Genomic DNA, 22295 nt, shown 5'->3' on the forward strand with positions numbered 1-22295 from the left:
AGTGGACGACGGGTGGCACCGTGGCAGGATTCGACATCGCTACTAAGGTTCTTGATGGCTGATTCGGTGGTTCCGAGTTCAGCTCGACTCTGAGTCACGCTGCTTGGTGTCGAGTTGAGAAGGTGGGATTAGGGTGGTTCAGGGGCTATGGGTAGGGGATGGGCCCGTGTGGGCGTGTTTCTATGTTTGGATTAACATAAGATAGAGACAATAATTTTGAAGTTTAACTATATTATAAATGTGTATATATTTACTAACTACTATTCTTTTTCTTCAGAAATGTTAGGTGTGCCTAGAATTGTTGGCACAACTGTAGATTCACCCCCACAACGGTCGTATAAAGGATGCTTCGGTATGAGAAAATGGTTGTATATTTAGAGATGATGTCCACAACCACCAACACAAAATTGAAACCACTTAGGTCGGACGGCCTTCTATAAAACCTAAGGGTCCGTTTGGATCCTTGGAATTGAAATAATTCTAATAATTATAATCTAGGTATAGATTAATTGAGATAATATAGTTGTATATGAAATATATTTGTATATTATTATTAGTCATACAAGGAACATATTTATATGTTGTATTTCGATTGTAGGGAAGTGAGTTGAAGAGAGTGATATAAGTTGAAGAGTAGAAATATAGCATGGTGATCTATAGAATCAATTTTCATCTCTTACCCTATGAATTTGAGATAGGCTTATTTGTGAGCTTTGAAAAGTTATGGAATGTCAAATTCCAAGTAAAATAGTCTAATCTATTAAGTAGATTTCAATTCGTCTAAAATAAAAGAGAAATGATTTTTCAAGCTCTGACAGGCACCACCAATGGCTGTAACAGTTCCGACAACTTGGGCCGATCGTCCATAAAAAGGTTCGGAATTCTGGGCCTAGGCTCCTTGGAATGACTCGGCCCATCAATTGCTTTGTTTCCTTCACGCCAAAAATTTGCCTTGTTGCCTTCGACGCCTGACAGTTTATTGGTTCGATCAGGCCTGGTTCAGTGCGTGCAAGAGCGACAATGCAATTCATATTTCATAATATTTGTGCTCGTCAGACTGCAGCTAGCCGCCAATCGCTAATTTTCACTGGATTGACTGGATTCCGCAAGCTAGTCACTTCTGACGTTAACAAGTGTCATTTGGTGTCTCGTGCGTTGCATTCTGTGTGAAGTGTTCAGAATCAACTTTCAGATCGGCAACTTGCTGTATTCGTCGGCCTGCGTTCAGAGTAGTCCCTGCACATTGCCTTGCCGTTACTAAGGCTCCGTTTAGATCCAATTTTTTTTTTTTGGATTTTGGTTACTGTAGCACTTTCGTTTGTATTTGACAATTAGTGTCTAATTATGGACTAATTAGGTTCAAAAGTTTCGTCTCGCGATTTTTCACCCAACTGTGCAATTAATTTTTTTTTCGTCTACATTTAGTACTCCATACATAAATCGTAAGATTCGATGTGACAGGTACTGCGCAAAATTTTTTGGAATCTAAACAGGCCCTAATGGCTTCACCAATGTCAATGAGCTGTATGAAACATCCAACTTCTAAAGATTTCGCAAACCAAACTTGGAAAAAAAAAACCCTGATAGCATTCCGTCTCCAGCCCCCTCCGCCCTCCGCCCTTGCGACTCCAGTTTGAACCGCCGCCGTGGGGAATCTAACCGCGCGGGTCCCACCTTGTAACAAACTGGCCAACCGACTTATCAGCAGTTCCCAGTTGAGCATCCTCCCTACAAATAGCCGTGCCTCCTCGCCAATTTGGCCAGTCTTTCACTTTCAAACGAGCACAACACAATCCAAAGAACGACGTGGGAGAGCGAGCGAGAAAGCCAGAGCCAGAGCAAGAGAGAGCAGCCATCGAGAGGAGAAGGCGAAAGATTCAAGGGGAGAGAAGGACCGATGGCCGACCCCGACGACTATTGGAGCGCCGTGCTCGTCGTCTTGGTTCCCGTCGTCGTTGTGGCCGTGTGCGTCACCTTCATTATCATGTGGTGCCCATGGCGACGGATCCGCCTCTTCACGCTCGGCGGCGTCACCACCCTGACGCGGACGCTGAACTACACCTGCACCATGTGCCAAGACAGCATGGAGGCCGGCGAGAAGGTCCGCACACTCTCCTGCGACCACGCGTTCCACTGCGGCGGCAGCGCCAGGTGCGAGAGGGACATCGACCAATGGCTTCTCACTGCGGAGGTGATGGCGTGCCCGCTCTGCCGCAAGAGTCCCTATCCCGTGCTGCCGTGGAAGCAGCCACCGCCATCGTCGCCAGCGCCTTCACCGTCAGCATCGGAGCCAGCGCTACAGCAGTTGCCGCGGACGTCGTCGACGCAGGATTTGGAGAAGGCGCTGCTGCTTCCGGCGAACGACGAGACACTAGCGGAGGCGTCGTCGTCAGCATCGGCGCCACCGCTAGCGCAGACGCAGTTGCCGCGGACCTCGACACCGGATTTGGCGGGGGTGTTGCCGCTTCCGGCGGACGACGAAATACTACCGGAGGCGTCGTCATCGCAGTAGACACGCGTGATCAAGCTTGGATGGGACGGTGTTGAGGCCTCCTGTGGGGCGGTCTGGAACTGGAGGTTCTTCAAGTATTATTTCGTCGTTCTTTTTTTGCATTCTTTGTTCTTGGAACTGATCGAGGGTAGTTCGTCTTTTTGATGGTCTAGATCAGCTCTTGAAATACTCCTTAGTTGTTTCCGTTTTTGCTTTCTTGGAACTGATCGAACTTAGCTGTGTTCCTGTTCTTTTGTTCAGAGCTGCGTCCACCTGTAACGAACCAAATGTCTGAATGCCAAGAAACGATTATGTGTTAGTTCTTGGATCAGCTATAATGCCAAGAAACGTACACTTGGGGTGTCGTGATGTTTACTTGTTCAGTTCATGACTTTTCAGTCTTTTTTTTGCTGCATACACTGTCCAAATCCAAATAGACCTTATCCAAAGCAACTACTAGAGCCCAATTGGACTCCCTGTATAGCTATTGTGGTACTCTGATCTGAATTCTGAAAGCATATTTCGAATTTCTTGTTAACGGCCGCGGCGTGCTAAGAATGTCTTGAGCGACACGCAACTACTCACAGCATTCCCCTCGCCGCGCTTGTGCTGCTTCCAGCAGCGTGACAGCGTCCGGTGTCAGGGATCCAGACCTGGGGCCCACATGATGACTAACCGACTAAGCCAACCCCCCCCCCCCCCCCCCCCCTTCTCTTCTCCTACAAATACCCACCGCCGGCAATGCCATTGCCACCTTCCAAACGCGAACAATCCCAGGGCAACGCGAGCGAACAGAAAGCCAGAGCAAGAGAGAGGCAAGACGCAATGAAGGGGAAGAGGAGCAAAGACGCCATGGCCGACGACAGCGGCAGCGTCAGGATGGCCATCGGCACCGCGGTCGGCGGCGCCTCCATCGCCCTCTTGGCCGGCGCGAGCTGCTGGTTGGGCATGAAGGCCTACCGCGATGGCCGGTTCTCGAGAGGATGGCGGCGGGTGCGCGTCTGGGAGCTCGGCGGCGTCACCACCCTGGAGCAGACGCTGGCCTACGACTGCGCCATGTGCGGCCACAGCTTGGACCAGCGGGAGGAGGTCCGCACGCTCTCCTGCGGCCACGTGTTCCACCTGCGTAAGGGTCCCAAGTGCGGGAGCAACATCGACGACTGGCTCCGCGAGAACCGCATGCGCTGCCCGGCCTGCTGTAAGCCCGTCCACCCCGTGTTGCCGTGGAAGGCGCCGCCGACATCGGCGCCACCGCCCGCGCCCGTGCCACTGCCAGCGCAGTCGGCGCCGTCGTCGTCGACTTCGGATTTGGAGGCTCAGGAGCCGCGGCGGATGGAGTTAGAGCAGGGGCCACCGCGGCGGCTGCCGTTGGACCAGGGGCGACCGCGGTATCCGCCGTCGATGTGGTTACAGGATGCGCTACTGTACGGGTCGCCGTCGCAGTAAAGACGCATGATCGAGCTTGGACGGGACGGTGTTGGAGCGTCTTTTGGGGCCCGTCTGGATCACTTCTTCGAGAGGTTCTTCAAGGATTCTTTCGTCGTTTCTGTTTCTGCATTCTTGGAACTGATCAAAGGGTATTGCGTCTCGTCTGATGGTCTGGATCGGTTCTCGATGGATTCCTTCGTTATTTCTGTCATTTGCTTCCTTGGAACTTATCGAGCTTAGCTTGTTCCTTCTTTTGTTCTGATCTACGTTCACTTGTGATGAACTAAGCAATGTGTCCCAGTGTGCAAACTGATACTGCTGAGTGGGCATCTTGGGATGAGAATTGCAGGATTTTGGTATAAACTTTTCGCCATAATGTTTTCTAGTTCTTGCAATAGCGCATCTGTGCATGACAGCAGTTCCATACTCTGTTAGTTGTGTTTCTTGAGTGCTAAAAAGGCCAAAAAAAAATACCATCTAAGTTTTGCTGCTGAACATATGATTAGTCGTTCTGGAAATCTTGTGAACTAATTTACAGTTTATTTTCTGATAAAATTGATGTTTGCTTCATAGTACTAGAGATCAATGATTCGTACAGCAGCAACTGCTTCTATCATACCTCTGTATAGGTGAAGACTAGAAAATGCTTGACAGTTGACTCTTCTGCTGTATGGGATGCCTAATCAGGCGATGGTGATCGAGGGTAGTGTGTCTTGTCTGATGGTCTAGATCTGTTCTTGAAGGATTCCTTCGTTGTTTCTGTCGTTTGCTTTCTTTGAATTGATTGGGCTTAGCTTGGGTTGTTTTTGTTGTTTTGTTCATGTCTGAATTTAACCATGCAATTACGATTTGTACGTTGTTGGCTCAGTTCCAGTGGTCTGACGGAAGCTAGTAGATTCTTGTTAATGTATTTGGTAGTCTGTACCATTTCCGTGTGCCCCCAATGTGAAAATTGATATGGCTGAATGGGCATCCCTGTTCGTCGCAATGCTTGCTAATTTCTTCCAATACTGCATGCCATCATTACTTACTCTGTTTAGTACTTTCTTGAGTGACTAAAACCTTTAGATTTTGCTGTTGAAAATATGATAAGTCAGTCTGAAAATCCTGTGAACTGCTTTGCTTGTTCTAATTGCTTCACATAATTTTCCACACTGCTTCACATCATTTCAATGATGAGTACAACTACTGCTTGTATCATACTGTATTAGTGTTATTAAATTGTGATATCTGAAGATAATTATACCACTAAACCTTAGACTCTTCTGCTGTTGAATTTCAGCTGGATGTGAGATCTGCTGTGCGTCTAACTCTGGGATCTCATTGCCATTTCCTGTGTGCGAATACTGATAGTGATTATGCCATGCCTGTCCCTGCATATTGTTTCCAATTCCCTGTTGCCATTATGTTTTTTTCCCCAATTCCATGTGTGGTACTAAGTAGCATCACAATTTGCTACGGGAAAGCTCTTCTGTCATGCTTGTATAAGTTGTGTTACTTACATCTCAATATGACACCTATTTGTTTTCCACTAATTTTCCGTCAATCCCGACCTTTTGTTTATACATCCGGAAATCTAACTTCTTTGGATGGCACTACTTTTTGAGTGACTAGTGTAAGTATCACTAGAGATGTTTTCTTGCTTGCTTGAGTCAGTCCTTCCATTGTGCAATGTTTGCAAGTATTCAAACAGGGCTCATAGGTTTGATTGCCAGAGTTGGAACCCTGTTTAGCTTCAGTGTCTGGAGTGTGTGCCAAATGGTTTCAGACTTTCAGAGTTCATGAGTCTGAATAACTATCGCTGCGTAAGTTGTGAACTTGTGATAGGTAGAGGACTAGAGGTCACAAGGACCCCACGAGTTCATTTTCTCGAGCGTTGATGTTAACTGTGATGCTTGCTGCTTGTGTTTGGTGTCCCTTGTGCTGCATCTACAACATTCAGTCTGATAGCTGTCAGTCTTCAGAGTTGCTGATACTGTCTTTGATGACTTCATGACTCGGAGCGTTCGCCGACCTGCGTTCAGAGTAGTTCACGCACACGCCATGCCCGTTTAGTTTCCTCACAAATGTATGCTTCGTAAGCTTTGTCTTCTATTGTTCAATTCTATGGATATTACTAAAGAAAACATAGGCATAGTATGTTTCCTATAGCAAAACTGTCCTTCTAGTCCTACTAACGGGAGGTGGACTACAGAGATTCAACGAGGCTATAAAAGTCACCCTCATGAGCTACCACCGATCTGGAAAATAGGGTACATCTATGAGTAACCGAGTCTAAGCACCACGCTTACACTACGAATACTACTTTAATCCAGGAGCTAAAAGGATTAAAGTACTCAAAAGAAGTCGCAAACCTAAAGAACAATATGAATAAGATGCTTACTTGAATTAAAAGTCGATTACCAGAGAAATCTTAGAAGCAAGCTCAAGAATAACTTGATTCTGCCAGGTACAAGCTATAGAGAGAGCACCAACAGACCGGGACTCCTCCAAACTCTTCCCTCACACTCTATCTCACTATTTCTAGAACAAGACTAGATCCTATTGAGGACTAATCTTCTCTTGATTGCTAGCTCTGATCTTGGTGGACATAGGAATTAGGGTTTTTGGCTTCTCAACTCTCAGGATCAAATGAGCATTGCCTCCAGGGGCAGGCTGGTATATATAGCCCTGAGCATCAAATGAGCCCTTGGATCAAACTGACTTAAGCAACGACGGAGATGTAATCCTTAAGGCGGTGGACAACCGACATAGGAAGGGGGCTGATAGGTGGGGCCCATAGGGGCCAAGCGGCCCCAACCATAGGCCAGGCGACCCCACATGTTAGTGACATGTGGCCTGCTTCGGTGGTTCACCTTCTAGACCCTTCTAGAGTCTTCCCATGTTGGTACCGCGGTGGGATTCCATGATTTTCTTTGACGATTAGGTCCTCCTTGACGGTTTTCTGATTAAATCCTGCTAGAAACACAGATTCATCAAAACTCATGGAATTTGTCAGTTTCAACCCATAAGTCTATATTGGTGATCTATTTTAACCATTTATACAAGTATATTGATGATTTATAATATATGTTAACTACTGTCAACAACATCCTCCATGATCTTTAATTGCATCATCTCACCATATGTCGGATCAGCAAGAACATGATCCCCTCTCTTGGATCTCCTCATTCTCCAATCATCGGTCCTTGGCTTCCTCCCCTCTAGGGTGTCGCAAGATGAGGATTGGATCCTAGATGTGCCCCATAGATAATGTACATCACTACCATCGTCTGCCAATCTTGACTATGTGCTTTTATGGTCGCATGCGGAATGGAGTTCATCAAAGTTTTGCAGCTTGGTGGTGCATTACTCGGCGATTAACAACCTACCCCAGTTGTGGGAGCTCATGCCTTAGCCTTGTAGCTATGTTTGTCCCCCTGTGTATGTTGTGGTGGTTGTTTCTCTTTGCATATGTTGTTGGAGTTTGTGTTCTTCTCTCCTCTTCCTTGCCTTCTAATCCAACTTTTTAACTACCATTCTCGATTCCGCTAGCATTTGTGATAATAAAATTTAGGGTAGCGACATATCATCCCCTGGTGATCCCCTCAAAAATTCTGATCGCAAGTGCAGTGGTCACTCGACGCTTACCCTGTGGTGATGGTCTAGCTTGGTTCCTGAAACAAAGTGCAGTGCACCTACACCTACAGTCATGGGCCTAATGGCCAGAGCAAAGATAGGAGAAAACAATAGGTGGGGTAGAAACACGCTGTGGATATGGTGGTCGTAGAGAAGACAGACACACATCGTCTATTGGTTCTGTAGTGGAAGGCGTTGAAGTGCCAGTGAGATGTACTTGTGATGTTGTGGAAGAGTGTGGATGGGAGGTTGAGAAGGGGTGTCTTGAACTACTCTGCCCATCTCCACACAACCTTGAATAGCGTCACATCGATCGTCACGACATCGTGGGCTAGAGGAAAGGTAAAAAAACAAGTGTTTCTAGTATAAACTCAAACGAGTTGAGGACTACTAGAGTTGGGTGGTGGAGGAGGTGTGTGTAGGAGAAGCTTAGCCCTAGATTCCTGGAGGATGCCGCTCCCTCGGATGAGACAAAAGGTTTAGAAAAAGTTGGCGAAGAAGGGCCAATGATGACATATGGGGTGGTTATGCCGGTGGAAGAGGGTGAGGTGGCGACGGTAGAGGTTATAGGCACAACGTTGATGGTATATTCTGTAGACGGCGGTAGGGTGGCCAGGGATAGGCGAATGGGCGGCGACAGGGGTCGACCGGCCAAGTGGACGACGGGTGGCGCCGTGGCGGGATTCGACATCGCTACTAAGGTTCTCGATGGCTGATTCGGTGGTTCCGAGTTCAGCTCGACTCTGAGTCACGCTGCTTGGTGTCGAGTTGAGAAGGTGGGATTAGGGTGGTTCAGGGGCTATGGGTAGGGGATGGGCCCGTGTGGGCGTGTTTCTATGTTTGGATTAACATAAGATAGAGACAATAATTTTGAAGTTTAACTATATTATAAATGTGTATATATTTACTAACTACTATTCTTTTTCTTCAGAAATGTTAGGTGTGCCTAGAATTGTTGGCACAACTGTAGATTCACCCCCACAACGGTCGTATAAAGGATGCTTCGGTATGAGAAAATGGTTGTATATTTAGAGATGATGTCCACAACCACCAACACGAAATTGAAACCATTTAGGTCGGACGGCCTTCTATAAAACCTAAGGGTCCGTTTGGATCCTTGGAATTGAAATAATTCTAATAATTATAATCTAGGTATAGATTAATTAAGCTAATATAGTTGTATATGAAATATATTTGTATATTATTGTTAGTCATACAAGGAACATACTTTATATGTTGTATTTCGATTGTAGGGAAGTGAGTTGAAGAGAGTGATATAAGTTGAAGAGTAGAAATATAGCATGGTGATCTATAGAATCAATTTTCATCTCTCACCCTATGAATTTGAGATAGGCTTATTTGTGAGCTTTGAAAAGTTATGGAATGTCAAATTCCAAGTAAAATAGTCTAATCTATTAAGTAGATTTCAATTCGTCTAAAATAAAAGAGAAATGATTTTTCAAGCTCTGACAGGCACCACCAATGGCTGTAACAGTTCCGACAACTTGGGCCGATCGGCCATAAAAAGGTTCGGAATTCTGGGCCTAGGCTCCTTGGAATGACTCGGCCCATCAATTGCTTTGTTTCCTTCACGCCAAAAATTTGCCTTGTTGCCTTCGACGCCTGACAGTTTATTGGTTCGATCAGGCCTGGTTCAGTGCGTGCAAGAGCGACAATGCAATTCATATTTCATAATATTTGTGCTCGTCAGACTGCAGCTAGCCGCCAATCGCTAATTTTCACTGGATTGACTGGATTCCGCAAGCTAGTCACTTCTGACGTTAACAAGTGTCATTTGGTGTCTCGTGCGTTGCATTCTGTGTGAAGTGTTCAGAATCAACTTTCAGATCGGCAACTTGCTGTATTCGTCGGCCTGCGTTCAGAGTAGTCCCTGCACATTGCCTTGCCGTTACTAAGGCTCCGTTTAGATCCAATTTTTTTTTTGATTTTGGCTACTGTAGCACTTTCGTTTGTATTTGGCAATTAGTGTCTAATTATGGACTAATTAGGTTTAAAAGTTTCGTCTCGCGATTTTTCACCCAACTGTGCAATTAGTTTTTTTTTCGTCTACATTTAGTACTCCATACATATACCGTAAGATTCGATGTGTGCGCAAATTTTTTTGAATCTAAACAGGCCCTAATGGCTTCACCAATGTCAATGAGCTGTATGAAACATCCAACTTCTAAAGATTTCGCAAACCAAACTTGGAAAAAAAAACCCTGATAGCATTCCGTCTCCAGCCCCCTCCGCCCTCCGCCCTTGCGACTCCAGTTTGAACCGCCGCCGTGGGGAATCTAACCGCGCGGGTCCCACCTTGTAACAAACTGGCCAACCGACTTATCAGCAGTTCCCAGTTGAGCATCCTCCCTACAAATAGCCGTGCCGCCTCGCCAATTTGGCCAGCCTTTCACTTTCAAACGAGCACAACACAATCCAAAGAACGACGTGGGAGAGCGAGCGAGAAAGCCAGAGCAAGAGCAAGAGAGAGCAGCCATCGAGAGGAGAAGGCGAAAGATTCAGGGGAGCGAAGGACCGATGGCCGACCCCGACGACTATTGGAGCGCCGTGCTCGTCGTCTTGGTTCCCGTCGTCGTTGTGGCCGTGTGCGTCACCTTCATTATCATGTGGTGCCCATGGCGACGGATCCGCCTCTTCACGCTCGGCGGCGTCACCACCCTGACGCGGACGCTGAACTACACCTGCACCATGTGCCAAGACAGCATGGAGGCCGGCGAGAAGGTCCGCACACTCTCCTGCGACCACGCGTTCCACTGCGGCGGCAGCGCCAGGTGCGAGAGGGACATCGACCAATGGCTTCTCACTGCGGAGGTGATGGCGTGCCCGCTCTGCCGCAAGAGTCCCTATCCCGTGCTGCCGTGGAAGCAGCCACCGCCATCGTCGCCAGCGCCTTCACCGTCAGCATCGGAGCCAGCGCTACAGCAGTTGCCGCGGACGTCGTCGACGCAGGATTTGGAGAAGGCGCTGCTGCTTCCGGCGAACGACGAGACACTAGCGGAGGCGTCGTCGTCAGCATCGGCGCCACCGCTAGCGCAGACGCAGTTGCCGCGGACCTCGACACCGGATTTGGCGGGGGTGTTGCCGCTTCCGGCGGACGACGAAATACTACCGGAGGCGTCGTCATCGCAGTAGACACGCGTGATCAAGCTTGGATGGGACGGTGTTGAGGCCTCCTGTGGGGCGGTCTGGAACTGGAGGTTCTTCAAGTATTATTTCGTCGTTCTTTTTCTGCATTCTTTGTTCTTGGAACTGATCGAGGGTAGTTCGTCTTTTTGATGGTCTGGATCAGCTCTTGAAATACTCCTTAGTTGTTTTCATTTTGCTTTCTTGGAACTGATCGAACTTAGCTGTGTTCCTGTTCTTTTGTTCAGAGCTGCGTCCACCTGTAACGAACCAAATGTCTGAATGCCAAGAAACGATTATGTGTTAGTTCTTGGATCAGCTATAATGTTCCAATAGAAGCTAATAGATCTTTGGTTCATTGCTTTTATACTCTGTTCAATTCTTTACTACCTCAATGCGAGAATGATTTCATTATAAACTGTTGGCAGCATGGCTTGCTAATTTCTTGCAATAGTGCTTGTGAATTGTGATCAGTTGCTTCGGGCCTGTTTGGCACAAAGCTGTTGTGAGCTGTTTTATTTGCCAACTAGAGTCCAATTGGACTCCCTGTATAGCTATTGTGGTACTCTGATCTGAATTCTGAAAGCATATTTCTTTCTAATTTCTTGTTAACGGCCGCGGCGTGCTAAGAATGTCTTGAGCGACACGCAACTACTCACAGCATTCCCCTCGCCGCGCTTGTGCTGCTTCCAGCAGCGAGACAGCGTCCGGCGTCAGGGATCCAGACCTGGGGCCCACATGATGACTAAGACTAAGCCAGCCCCCCCCCCCCCCCCTTCACTTCTCCTACAAATACCCACCCAGGCCTGTACCCACCGCCGGCAATGCCATTGCCACCTTCCAAACGCGAACAATCCCAGGGCAACGCGAGCGAACAGAAAGCCAGAGCAAGAGAGAGGCAAGACGCAATGAAGGGGGAAGAGGAGCAAAGACGCCATGGCCGACGACAGCGGCAGCGTCAGGATGGCCATCGGCACCGCGGTCGGCGGCGCCTCCATCGCCCTCTTGGCCGGCGCGAGCTGCTGGTTGGGCATGAAGGCCTACCGCGATGGCCGGTTCTCGAGAGGATGGCGGCGGGTGCGCGTCTGGGAGCTCGGCGGCGTCACCACCCTGGAGCAGACGCTGGCCTACGACTGCGCCATGTGCGGCCACAGCTTGGACCAGCGGGAGGAGGTCCGCACGCTCTCCTGCGGCCACGTGTTCCACCTGCGTAAGGGTCCCAAGTGCGGGAGCAACATCGACGACTGGCTCCGCGAGAACCGCATGCGCTGCCCGGCCTGCTGTAAGCCCGTCCACCCCGTGTTGCCGTGGAAGGCGCCGCCGACATCGGCGCCACCGCCCGCGCCCGTGCCACTGCCAGCGCAGTCGGCGCCGTCGTCGTCGACTTCGGATTTGGAGGCTCAGGAGCCGCGGCGGATGGAGTTAGAGCAGGGGCCACCGCGGCGGCTGGCGTTGGACCAGGGGCGACCGCGGTATCCGCCGTCGATGTGGTTACAGGATGCGCTACTGTACGGGTCGCCGTCGCAGTAAAGACGCATGATCGAGCTTGGACGGGACGGTGTTGGAGCGTCTTTTGGGGCCCGTCTGGATCACTTCTTCGAGAGGTTCTTCAAGGATTCTTCGTCGTTTCTGTTTCTGCATTCTTGGAACTGATCAAAGGGTATTGCGTCTCGTCTGATGGTCTGGATCGGTTCTCGATGGATTCCTTCGTTATTTTTGTCATTTGCTTCCTTGGAACTTATCGAGCTTAGCTTGTTCCTTCTTTTGTTCTGATCTACGTTCACTTGTGATGAACTAAGCAATGTGTCCCAGTGTGCAAACTGATATTGCTGAGTGGGCATCTTGGGATGAGAATTGCAGGATTTTGGTATAAACTTTTCGCCATAATGTTTTCTAGTTCTTGCAATATCGCATCTGTGCATGACAGCAGTTCCATACTCTGTTAGTTGTTTTCTTGAGTGCTAAAAAGGCCAAAAAAAATACCATCTAAGTTTTGCTGCTGAACATATGATTAGTCGTTCTGGAAATCTTGTGAACTAATTTACAGTTTCTTTTCTGATAAAATTGATGTTTGCTTCATAGTACTATCGTTTTTCTTGTATTAGAGATCAATGATTCGTACAGCAGCAACTGCTTCTATCATACCTCTGTATAGGTGAAGACTAGCAAATGCTTGACAGTTGACTCTTCTGCTGTATGGGATGCCTAATCAGGCGATGGTGATCGAGGGTAGTGTGTCTTGTCTGATGGTCTAGATCTGTTCTTGAAGGATTCCTTCGTTGTTTCTGTCGTTTGCTTTCTTTGAATTGATTGGGCTTAGCTTGGGTTGTTTTTGTTGTTTTGTTCATGTCTGAATTTAACCATGCAATTACGATTTGTACGTTGTTGGCTCAGTTCCAGTGGTCTGACGGAAGCTAGTAGATTCTTGTTAATGTATTTGGTAGTCTGTACCATTTCCGTGTGCCCCCAATGTGAAAATTGATATGGCTGAATGGGCATCCCTGTTCGTCGCAGTGCTTGCTAATTTCTTCCAATAGTGCATGTCATCATTACTTACTCTGTTTAGTACTTTCTTGAGTGACTAAAACCTTTAGATTTTGCTGTTGAAAATATGATAAGTCAGTCTGAAAATCCTGTGAACTGCTTTGCTTGTTCTAATTGCTTCACATAATTTTCCACACTGCTTCACATCATTTCAATGATGAGTACAACTACTGCTTGTATCATACTGTATTAGTGTTATTAATTTGTGATATCTGAAGATAATTATACCGCTAAATCTTAGACTCTTCTGCTGTTGAATTTCAGCTGGATGTGAGATCTGCTGTGCGTCTAACTCTGGGATCTCATTGCCATTTCCTGTGTGCGAATACTGACAGTGATTATGCCATGCCTGTCCCTGCATATTGTTTCCAATTCCCTGTTGCCATTATGTTTTTTTCCCCAATTCCATGTGTGGTACTAAGTAGCATCACAATTTGCTACGGGAAAGCTCTTCTGCCGTGCTTGTATAAGTTGTGTTACTTACATCTCAATATGACACCTATTTGTTTTCCACTAATTTTCCGTCAATCCCGACCTTTTGTTTATACATCCGGAAATCTAACTTCTTTGGATGGCACTACTTTTGAGTGACTAGTGTAAGTATCACTAGAGATGTTTTCTTGCTTGCTTGAGTCAGTCCTTCCATTGTGCAATGTTTGCAAGTATTCAAACAGGGCTCATAGGTTTGATTGCCAGAGTTAGAACCCTGTTTAGCTTCAGTGTCTGGAGTGTGTGCCAAATGGTTTCAGACTTTCAGAGTTCATGAGTCTGAATAACTATCGCTGCATAAGTTGTGAACTTGTGATAGGTAGAGGTCACAAGGACCCCACGAGTTCATTTTCTCGAGCGTTGATATTAACTGTGATGCTTGCTGCTTGTGTTTGGTGTCCCTTGTGCTGCATCTACAACATTCAGTCTGATGGCTGTCAGTCTTCAGAGTTGCTGATACTGTCTTTGATGACTTCATGACTCGGAGCGTTCGCCGACCTGCGTTCAGAGTAGTTCACGCACACGCCATGCCCGTTTAGTTTCCTCACAAATGTATGAATGAGTCGAACTCTCATAGATTTTCAAGACAATGCTTTCAAAGAAAAAGATTTTCAAGACAAACCTTTTCGTCGAACCAATTCAGTTTTGAAGTTAGATGTGAAGAGGCTTATCTGCCGCAATACAAGTTACAAGGCCTGCGTAACGGCTTAAAAATTGCAAACCCACAGGAAGCGTGCTCCACTAGATGTGATGTGAAGGCCTCCCGTGGTTCGTGTCTTCGTGATCGCGAGCGCTGCACCGCTCGGCGCTCGCCCTCCGCAGGCTCCAGCTTAGCAGCTCGGATCAAAGATGGAATAAAGCACGTGGCAAATCCCGATTCATATGCCTTCCCTTCTTTACTTACTACTACTACTCCGTGCGCGCCGACCGGCCTCACCAGTCGCCACGGCTGCCTACGCCGCCACCGCGCCAGCATCAGGACAGTGAACGCCTGTGACTCCGGTGCCGATGCGGATTGCGGTAACTGTGTCTGGATGTTTCTTCCTGTGAGCTGATCGATGAAATGCTTAGGATGCGTTTGGTTCAGGGGACGGGCTGGGACGGGACGGGATGAGCCCGGTTCCGATGCTGTTTGGTTGGGAGGCAGCTGGAGTGGGATCATCCCACCTGTAGAATATCCCAGGAATATTCCCGTGAAACTGGGGCGAGCTCGTGCCCGAAAATTTGCCAGGCAGAGTCATCCCACCTTTGCCGCCGTCACCTTCCGTTTCCCTCGCGTGCTGGACATGGCGGATAGGGTCGCCGGCGGATGTGGCAGGACGGGCGGCGAGCAGGAGCTGCATGGGCGCCGGGATCCATGGTGCGACTAAGCAGGACCGGGCAGGTGCGGCCAGTCGGGGCCGGGTGGGCGGCGAGCTCCGGATTGGGCGCCCTCCGAGCAGGCACTGATGGCCTCGGCGAGCTGTAGACGGTGAGACGAGCGGGCAGGCGAGCTCCAGCTTGGGTGGCGGCCACGGCGAGCTCCAGACGGTGCAGCACGGACGGCATCCAAGCGGGTGGCGCGGCACGGGCGAACGGCTTCCGAGCGGGCGGAGCGGCCGGATGGCCTCCGAGCGGGGGGCGCGGCGCAGCCGGGCGACCTCTGAGCGGGCGGCCGGTGTTGCAGGACCGCCTGGGATGGGGCTGCATCCGGACGGGGCTGCATCCAGACGGCAGCGCGGCCAATCTGCTGCTGCGTGTGCACGGACGAAGAAGGGGGGAGACTAGCGGGTGGGGCCCACATAACGGTGGCAAACGTACCAAAATTTACCGTCCATACTATCACCCTCAGTCCCTACTGCCAAACACAAAATGTGTCGAGACCATCCCTCATCAACTAAATAGAAAATAGAGCTGTTCCGCCCTCGTCCCATCCCAGAAATCAGAAATCAAAGACGAGATCATCCCACTCCACCTTAACTCTCAACCAAACACAGCGTGGGAAGGAGGTAGGAATGGAAGCCAGCGCACCCCATCCAGTGCGGTTACGGATTGGAGGTTTCCGCCTTCCCTTTTCCTTAGTGACGGGTGGACCGCAGATGATGTCAGTCGGTGGGTCCAGGTTGTCAGTTTTGCAATTGGATAAAAATGATTTCTCTTTTTTTTTCAGGAAGAAAAAATGTTGGAGACACCAGCTTGACCATGTATCAACTTGTTTACAACATCAGGATGCCATATATTTGAAAAGTTCGTTGACCATCTCTCCATTTTAATCCAAGCTTTCGTCTCTTTTGGCATGCGCCCTGTGCCCCTGCCCCGGTGAAACTGGCGAGATGCCTACACCGGACCTCCACGCCACCGCGAGCTCCATGCGCCAACACTGATCTCCGCGCCGCCATCGACTTTCGCGCCATTGCGAGCTCCATGCGCCGCCACCGACCTCCGCGCTGACGTCGAGCTCCGCAATGACGAGCCTCCATTCGTCCAGGCAACAAAGTGACATTGCAATGAAAGCGCATATTGCAAACGTATGTTCCAAGTGTTTCGGAGGTATGTTGCAATGTTTTATATCGATGTTGCAAAAGTAGATCGGGATGTTGCACATGTTACAATGGCTATACACGTATGTTTCAAGTGTATGCTTTAAATATTTCATCTGTTTCAGACATATGTTGTAAGTGTTTTATCTGGATGTTGTATATATATATATGCAAGTGTTTCAAGTGTTTTTCATACGTATGTTGCAAGTGTTTTTCATCTGAATGATGCAATGTTTTTAATGGCAACACACGTGTTTTCAAGTTTTTTCTGATGTTTTGCAAGTGTTTCAGACGTATTTTGCAAGTGTTTCAGCTGTTTTAGACGTATGTTGCAAGTGTTTCATCTAGATGATGCAATGTTTTTAATGGCAACACACGTGTTTTCAAGTTTTTTTATGTTGTTTTGCAAGTGTTTCAGACGTATTTTGCAAGTGTTTCAACTGTTTTAGATGTATGTTGCAAGTGTTTCATCTGAATGCTGCAAAAGTAGATCGGATGTTGCACATATTGAATGGGACCCACTTATCGTAGTCGCCTGTTGCAGCTGCTAGGGCGCCGCTGAGTGGGCAGAAGGTCCTCACGTGCGGTCGGGCAGCTAGGAGACATCCGGGGTCCGTGGCCCCACATGGAATCACGAAATGAGCCGGCGCGGATATATATGGTCAATGGGCCGGCCCGACCCGGCACGGCCCGATGGGGTTCGGGCCGGCACGACATGTCGTGCATTTCAGGCCATGCCGAGACGGGCACCGTGCCTGACCTACGGCCCAGGCACGCCCTGCTGGGCCGATTTTTGGGCCAGGCTGGCCCGATAAGCACGACCTGTCAGGGAGGCTAGGCCAGCCCAAGGCCCGCTTTAGCAGGCAATGACGGCGTCGAGGTCGAGGGGGCCGCTGGCCACGTCGGTGGCATCAGAGAGAGGAAAGGGAAAGAACAGGAGGGGCAGTAGGGGACGAGGGGGCAGCATAGGAGTGTGGTGGCGGTGGCGGTGCATGGAGCCATGGAGGAGGCCTCAAGGCAGATCCGTAGCTTCAATGGCCATGGCAAGCTCAAGCTTGTTCATCTCATTCCAGTAAGAAAAATAAAAAAAACAACAAAAATCATATGGCTCTAGATCTCACGGATCAATCACAAGTCCACAACATTACAAAAGAATCGAAAAATAGAGGAATCGGACAAAAGTCATGCATTCACACAAATCAGAGAAAAGGGAGAGGGAGGTCGGAGGAGAGGCACGCTGCCTATGCCTGGATCCATGGGGGAGGAGGCCGCTGTGTCGCTTCCTGCGCGCAAATCCAAGGTGGAGGAGGCCTCTGCGCCGCCCCTACGCACGGATCCAAGGGGGAGGAGGACTCTACGCCGCCCCTACGCGTGGATCTATTGGGAGGAGGGCACCCTGTGGGGAAGAAGGGAGGACGCCACGGGAAGAGGCCGCCGCGCTACGCCACCGTGCGTGCGGTTCTAAGGGGAGGGGGTGAAAGTGCATCTAGCCCTTTAGTGGGTTTTGGATGATTAAATGACAACATGATTAAATGACTAACCCGTTTGCTAAGTGTAGACAGGTAATAGGTTATCTCACAGGTACTTAATGAAAGCCAAAATGATGTGTTGTTGTGTAAACAATCTAGTTCAAGCACAAGACAACAATGCAAATGAAATTCATGCAAAGGCTTAATTATTGTGGGATTTCCATGTACTATGTGAAAGCAAGCTCATAAGAATTAATTAATGAGACATGAGGGATTGCATATGGAATGGTCTCATATTTGAAGCTTGCTAAATTGAAATGAAAAATATAGCAATACAAATGAATTGATGATTCAACACAAGATGTGACTTGATGGCCTGAGATGGTGAAGATAGCAAGGAAAGGCTTCGATGGGGTACTAAGCAAGGGTGAAGGGCAAGCGACGGCTTGGCAGGCAAAGAACCTAGCTAGAGTGAAGAAGGAAGTACTTGCATTTAGTTGAGGTACTAATCAAGCTATGATGTCCATGTTTATGTGGAGGATCAAATTCCTATTGGAGTGTTTGATGGAAGTAACTTGATACATTTAGGATTATTCAAGTTTGATGAATGGAATCAAGTCACGTGCTCAAGATGACTATGCTCAAGTGTAAAGAACAATATCAACATGTTGGCACCCTTATTTGATGAAGATTGAAAGAAACAGCATTAATTTAAAAGAGGTCAACTCAAGCGGTATAAATTCGTTTTTTTTCTTAATCTTGAGTTGGATAGGTTTGTCATACTATTAAGAGGGATGCATCATGTTGATAGACAATGTTTCATAAGTGCTCAAGCCAACCCATGTGAGTTTTGAGTATTTGAGCGACAAAAGAGCTAACTTTATTTTTGCTGGTTTGGCAATACCGGATGTGTCCGATATTGATACCGGACGTGTCTGGTATTTACCCAGCAGTCAGGTAGTAAAATTGTTGTTCTTGGGTTGGTTCGTCGGGAGTTCTGGCAAGGGTCAGGAGTTCCGACATCTCGCACTTTAACTGACTTGGAGAGATCGTTGTCCTGGTCACATCGGACGTGTCCGGTATTCATACCGGACGTGTCCGGTATGCACAACCAGAGGCCAACGGCTAGTTTTCAAAAGCCTTGAGGGTCGGGAGTTTGTCGATGGGGAACCCTATGGGCCCCCCATAGATCATACTGCAGGGAGGTAGGCCTTGGTAACAAGGCCTACAGCCCAATCGCCAAGAAGAACGCGGAGCAAGCAACGTGCAAAACCGAAACTCCAACCCAAACTATACAAGGAAAGGCGCCCTAAGCGTAGCTTAGGACTCTGACCTTGTATCCAAATAGGACACAAACAACACCTCTCAGTGCCTGAACTATAAAGGGTTGGTGAGGGTACCCATTATAAAGAGGAGAACGCATACCCGATACTCAAAGCAATACAACGCAAACAGGCTAACGCCAAAAACTAGACGTAAGGTTATTACTCGACCAAGTTGAGGGCCTAAACCAGTATAAAATAGGCCCTAATGGCTTCACCAATGTCAATGAGCTGTATGAAACATCCAACTTCTAAAGATTTCGCAAACCAAACTTGGAAAAAAAAACCCTGATAGCATTCCGTCTCCAGCCCCCTCCGCCCTCCGCCCTTGCGACTCCAGTTTGAACCGCCGCCGTGGGGAATCTAACCGCGCGGGTCCCACCTTGTAACAAACTGGCCAACCGACTTATCAGCAGTTCCCAGTTGAGCATCCTCCCTACAAATAGCCGTGCCGCCTCGCCAATTTGGCCAGCCTTTCACTTTCAAACGAGCACAACACAATCCAAAGAACGACGTGGGAGAGCGAGCGAGAAAGCCAGAGCAAGAGCAAGAGAGAGCAGCCATCGAGAGGAGAAGGCGAAAGATTCAGGGGAGCGAAGGACCGATGGCCGACCCCGACGACTATTGGAGCGCCGTGCTCGTCGTCTTGGTTCCCGTCGTCGTTGTGGCCGTGTGCGTCACCTTCATTATCATGTGGTGCCCATGGCGACGGATCCGCCTCTTCACGCTCGGCGGCGTCACCACCCTGACGCGGACGCTGAACTACACCTGCACCATGTGCCAAGACAGCATGGAGGCCGGCGAGAAGGTCCGCACACTCTCCTGCGACCACGCGTTCCACTGCGGCGGCAGCGCCAGGTGCGAGAGGGACATCGACCAATGGCTTCTCACTGCGGAGGTGATGGCGTGCCCGCTCTGCCGCAAGAGTCCCTATCCCGTGCTGCCGTGGAAGCAGCCACCGCCATCGTCGCCAGCGCCTTCACCGTCAGCATCGGAGCCAGCGCTACAGCAGTTGCCGCGGACGTCGTCGACGCAGGATTTGGAGAAGGCGCTGCTGCTTCCGGCGAACGACGAGACACTAGCGGAGGCGTCGTCGTCAGCATCGGCGCCACCGCTAGCGCAGACGCAGTTGCCGCGGACCTCGACACCGGATTTGGCGGGGGTGTTGCCGCTTCCGGCGGACGACGAAATACTACCGGAGGCGTCGTCATCGCAGTAGACACGCGTGATCAAGCTTGGATGGGACGGTGTTGAGGCCTCCTGTGGGGCGGTCTGGAACTGGAGGTTCTTCAAGTATTATTTCGTCGTTCTTTTTCTGCATTCTTTGTTCTTGGAACTGATCGAGGGTAGTTCGTCTTTTTGATGGTCTGGATCAGCTCTTGAAATACTCCTTAGTTGTTTTCATTTTGCTTTCTTGGAACTGATCGAACTTAGCTGTGTTCCTGTTCTTTTGTTCAGAGCTGCGTCCACCTGTAACGAACCAAATGTCTGAATGCCAAGAAACGATTATGTGTTAGTTCTTGGATCAGCTATAATGTTCCAATAGAAGCTAATAGATCTTTGGTTCATTGCTTTTATACTCTGTTCAATTCTTTACTACCTCAATGCGAGAATGATTTCATTATAAACTGTTGGCAGCATGGCTTGCTAATTTCTTGCAATAGTGCTTGTGAATTGTGATCAGTTGCTTCGGGCCTGTTTGGCACAAAGCTGTTGTGAGCTGTTTTATTTGCCAACTAGAGTCCAATTGGACTCCCTGTATAGCTATTGTGGTACTCTGATCTGAATTCTGAAAGCATATTTCTTTCTAATTTCTTGTTAACGGCCGCGGCGTGCTAAGAATGTCTTGAGCGACACGCAACTACTCACAGCATTCCCCTCGCCGCGCTTGTGCTGCTTCCAGCAGCGAGACAGCGTCCGGCGTCAGGGATCCAGACCTGGGGCCCACATGATGACTAAGACTAAGCCAGCCCCCCCCCCCCCCCCTTCACTTCTCCTACAAATACCCACCCAGGCCTGTACCCACCGCCGGCAATGCCATTGCCACCTTCCAAACGCGAACAATCCCAGGGCAACGCGAGCGAACAGAAAGCCAGAGCAAGAGAGAGGCAAGACGCAATGAAGGGGAAGAGGAGCAAAGACGCCATGGCCGACGACAGCGGCAGCGTCAGGATGGCCATCGGCACCGCGGTCGGCGGCGCCTCCATCGCCCTCTTGGCCGGCGCGAGCTGCTGGTTGGGCATGAAGGCCTACCGCGATGGCCGGTTCTCGAGAGGATGGCGGCGGGTGCGCGTCTGGGAGCTCGGCGGCGTCACCACCCTGGAGCAGACGCTGGCCTACGACTGCGCCATGTGCGGCCACAGCTTGGACCAGCGGGAGGAGGTCCGCACGCTCTCCTGCGGCCACGTGTTCCACCTGCGTAAGGGTCCCAAGTGCGGGAGCAACATCGACGACTGGCTCCGCGAGAACCGCATGCGCTGCCCGGCCTGCTGTAAGCCCGTCCACCCCGTGTTGCCGTGGAAGGCGCCGCCGACATCGGCGCCACCGCCCGCGCCCGTGCCACTGCCAGCGCAGTCGGCGCCGTCGTCGTCGACTTCGGATTTGGAGGCTCAGGAGCCGCGGCGGATGGAGTTAGAGCAGGGGCCACCGCGGCGGCTGGCGTTGGACCAGGGGCGACCGCGGTATCCGCCGTCGATGTGGTTACAGGATGCGCTACTGTACGGGTCGCCGTCGCAGTAAAGACGCATGATCGAGCTTGGACGGGACGGTGTTGGAGCGTCTTTTGGGGCCCGTCTGGATCACTTCTTCGAGAGGTTCTTCAAGGATTCTTTCGTCGTTTCTGTTTCTGCATTCTTGGAACTGATCAAAGGGTATTGCGTCTCGTCTGATGGTCTGGATCGGTTCTCGATGGATTCCTTCGTTATTTTTGTCATTTGCTTCCTTGGAACTTATCGAGCTTAGCTTGTTCCTTCTTTTGTTCTGATCTACGTTCACTTGTGATGAACTAAGCAATGTGTCCCAGTGTGCAAACTGATATTGCTGAGTGGGCATCTTGGGATGAGAATTGCAGGATTTTGGTATAAACTTTTCGCCATAATGTTTTCTAGTTCTTGCAATATCGCATCTGTGCATGACAGCAGTTCCATACTCTGTTAGTTGTTTTCTTGAGTGCTAAAAAGGCCAAAAAAAATACCATCTAAGTTTTGCTGCTGAACATATGATTAGTCGTTCTGGAAATCTTGTGAACTAATTTACAGTTTCTTTTCTGATA

General features: G+C 49.3%; 6 protein-coding genes across 6 annotated transcripts; all 6 read left to right on the forward strand.

The window, feature by feature from the left end:
- The first annotated feature begins 1897 nt into the window (after positions 1-1897).
- Positions 1898-2512, forward strand: LOC136534718 (uncharacterized). Its single transcript, XM_066527098.1, has one exon. It carries the CDS (start codon positions 1898-1900, stop codon positions 2510-2512), a length of 615 nt encoding a protein of 204 aa, XP_066383195.1.
- Positions 2513-3343: 831 nt separating this feature from the next.
- LOC136534713 (uncharacterized) lies at positions 3344-4120 on the forward strand. The gene has a single exon (XM_066527092.1). The coding sequence runs from the start codon at positions 3344-3346 to the stop codon at positions 3935-3937; it is 594 nt and encodes a 197-aa protein (XP_066383189.1). The 3' UTR covers positions 3938-4120.
- A 5955-nt stretch (positions 4121-10075) lies between these two features.
- LOC136534717 (uncharacterized) lies at positions 10076-10690 on the forward strand. Its single transcript, XM_066527097.1, has one exon. It carries the CDS (start codon positions 10076-10078, stop codon positions 10688-10690), a length of 615 nt encoding a protein of 204 aa, XP_066383194.1.
- Positions 10691-11617: 927 nt separating this feature from the next.
- On the forward strand, positions 11618-12211 carry LOC136534715 (uncharacterized). The gene has a single exon (XM_066527095.1). It carries the CDS (start codon positions 11618-11620, stop codon positions 12209-12211), a length of 594 nt encoding a protein of 197 aa, XP_066383192.1.
- A 7417-nt stretch (positions 12212-19628) lies between these two features.
- On the forward strand, positions 19629-20243 carry LOC136534716 (uncharacterized). The gene has a single exon (XM_066527096.1). The coding sequence runs from the start codon at positions 19629-19631 to the stop codon at positions 20241-20243; it is 615 nt and encodes a 204-aa protein (XP_066383193.1).
- Positions 20244-21169: 926 nt separating this feature from the next.
- LOC136534714 (uncharacterized) lies at positions 21170-21936 on the forward strand. Its single transcript, XM_066527093.1, has one exon. It carries the CDS (start codon positions 21170-21172, stop codon positions 21761-21763), a length of 594 nt encoding a protein of 197 aa, XP_066383190.1. The 3' UTR covers positions 21764-21936.
- The last annotated feature ends 359 nt before the right edge of the window (positions 21937-22295 follow it).

This window comes from Miscanthus floridulus, unplaced genomic scaffold, assembly GCF_019320115.1.
Source record: "Miscanthus floridulus cultivar M001 unplaced genomic scaffold, ASM1932011v1 os_2217_2_3, whole genome shotgun sequence".
Taxonomy (NCBI): Eukaryota; Viridiplantae; Streptophyta; class Magnoliopsida; order Poales; family Poaceae; genus Miscanthus; species Miscanthus floridulus.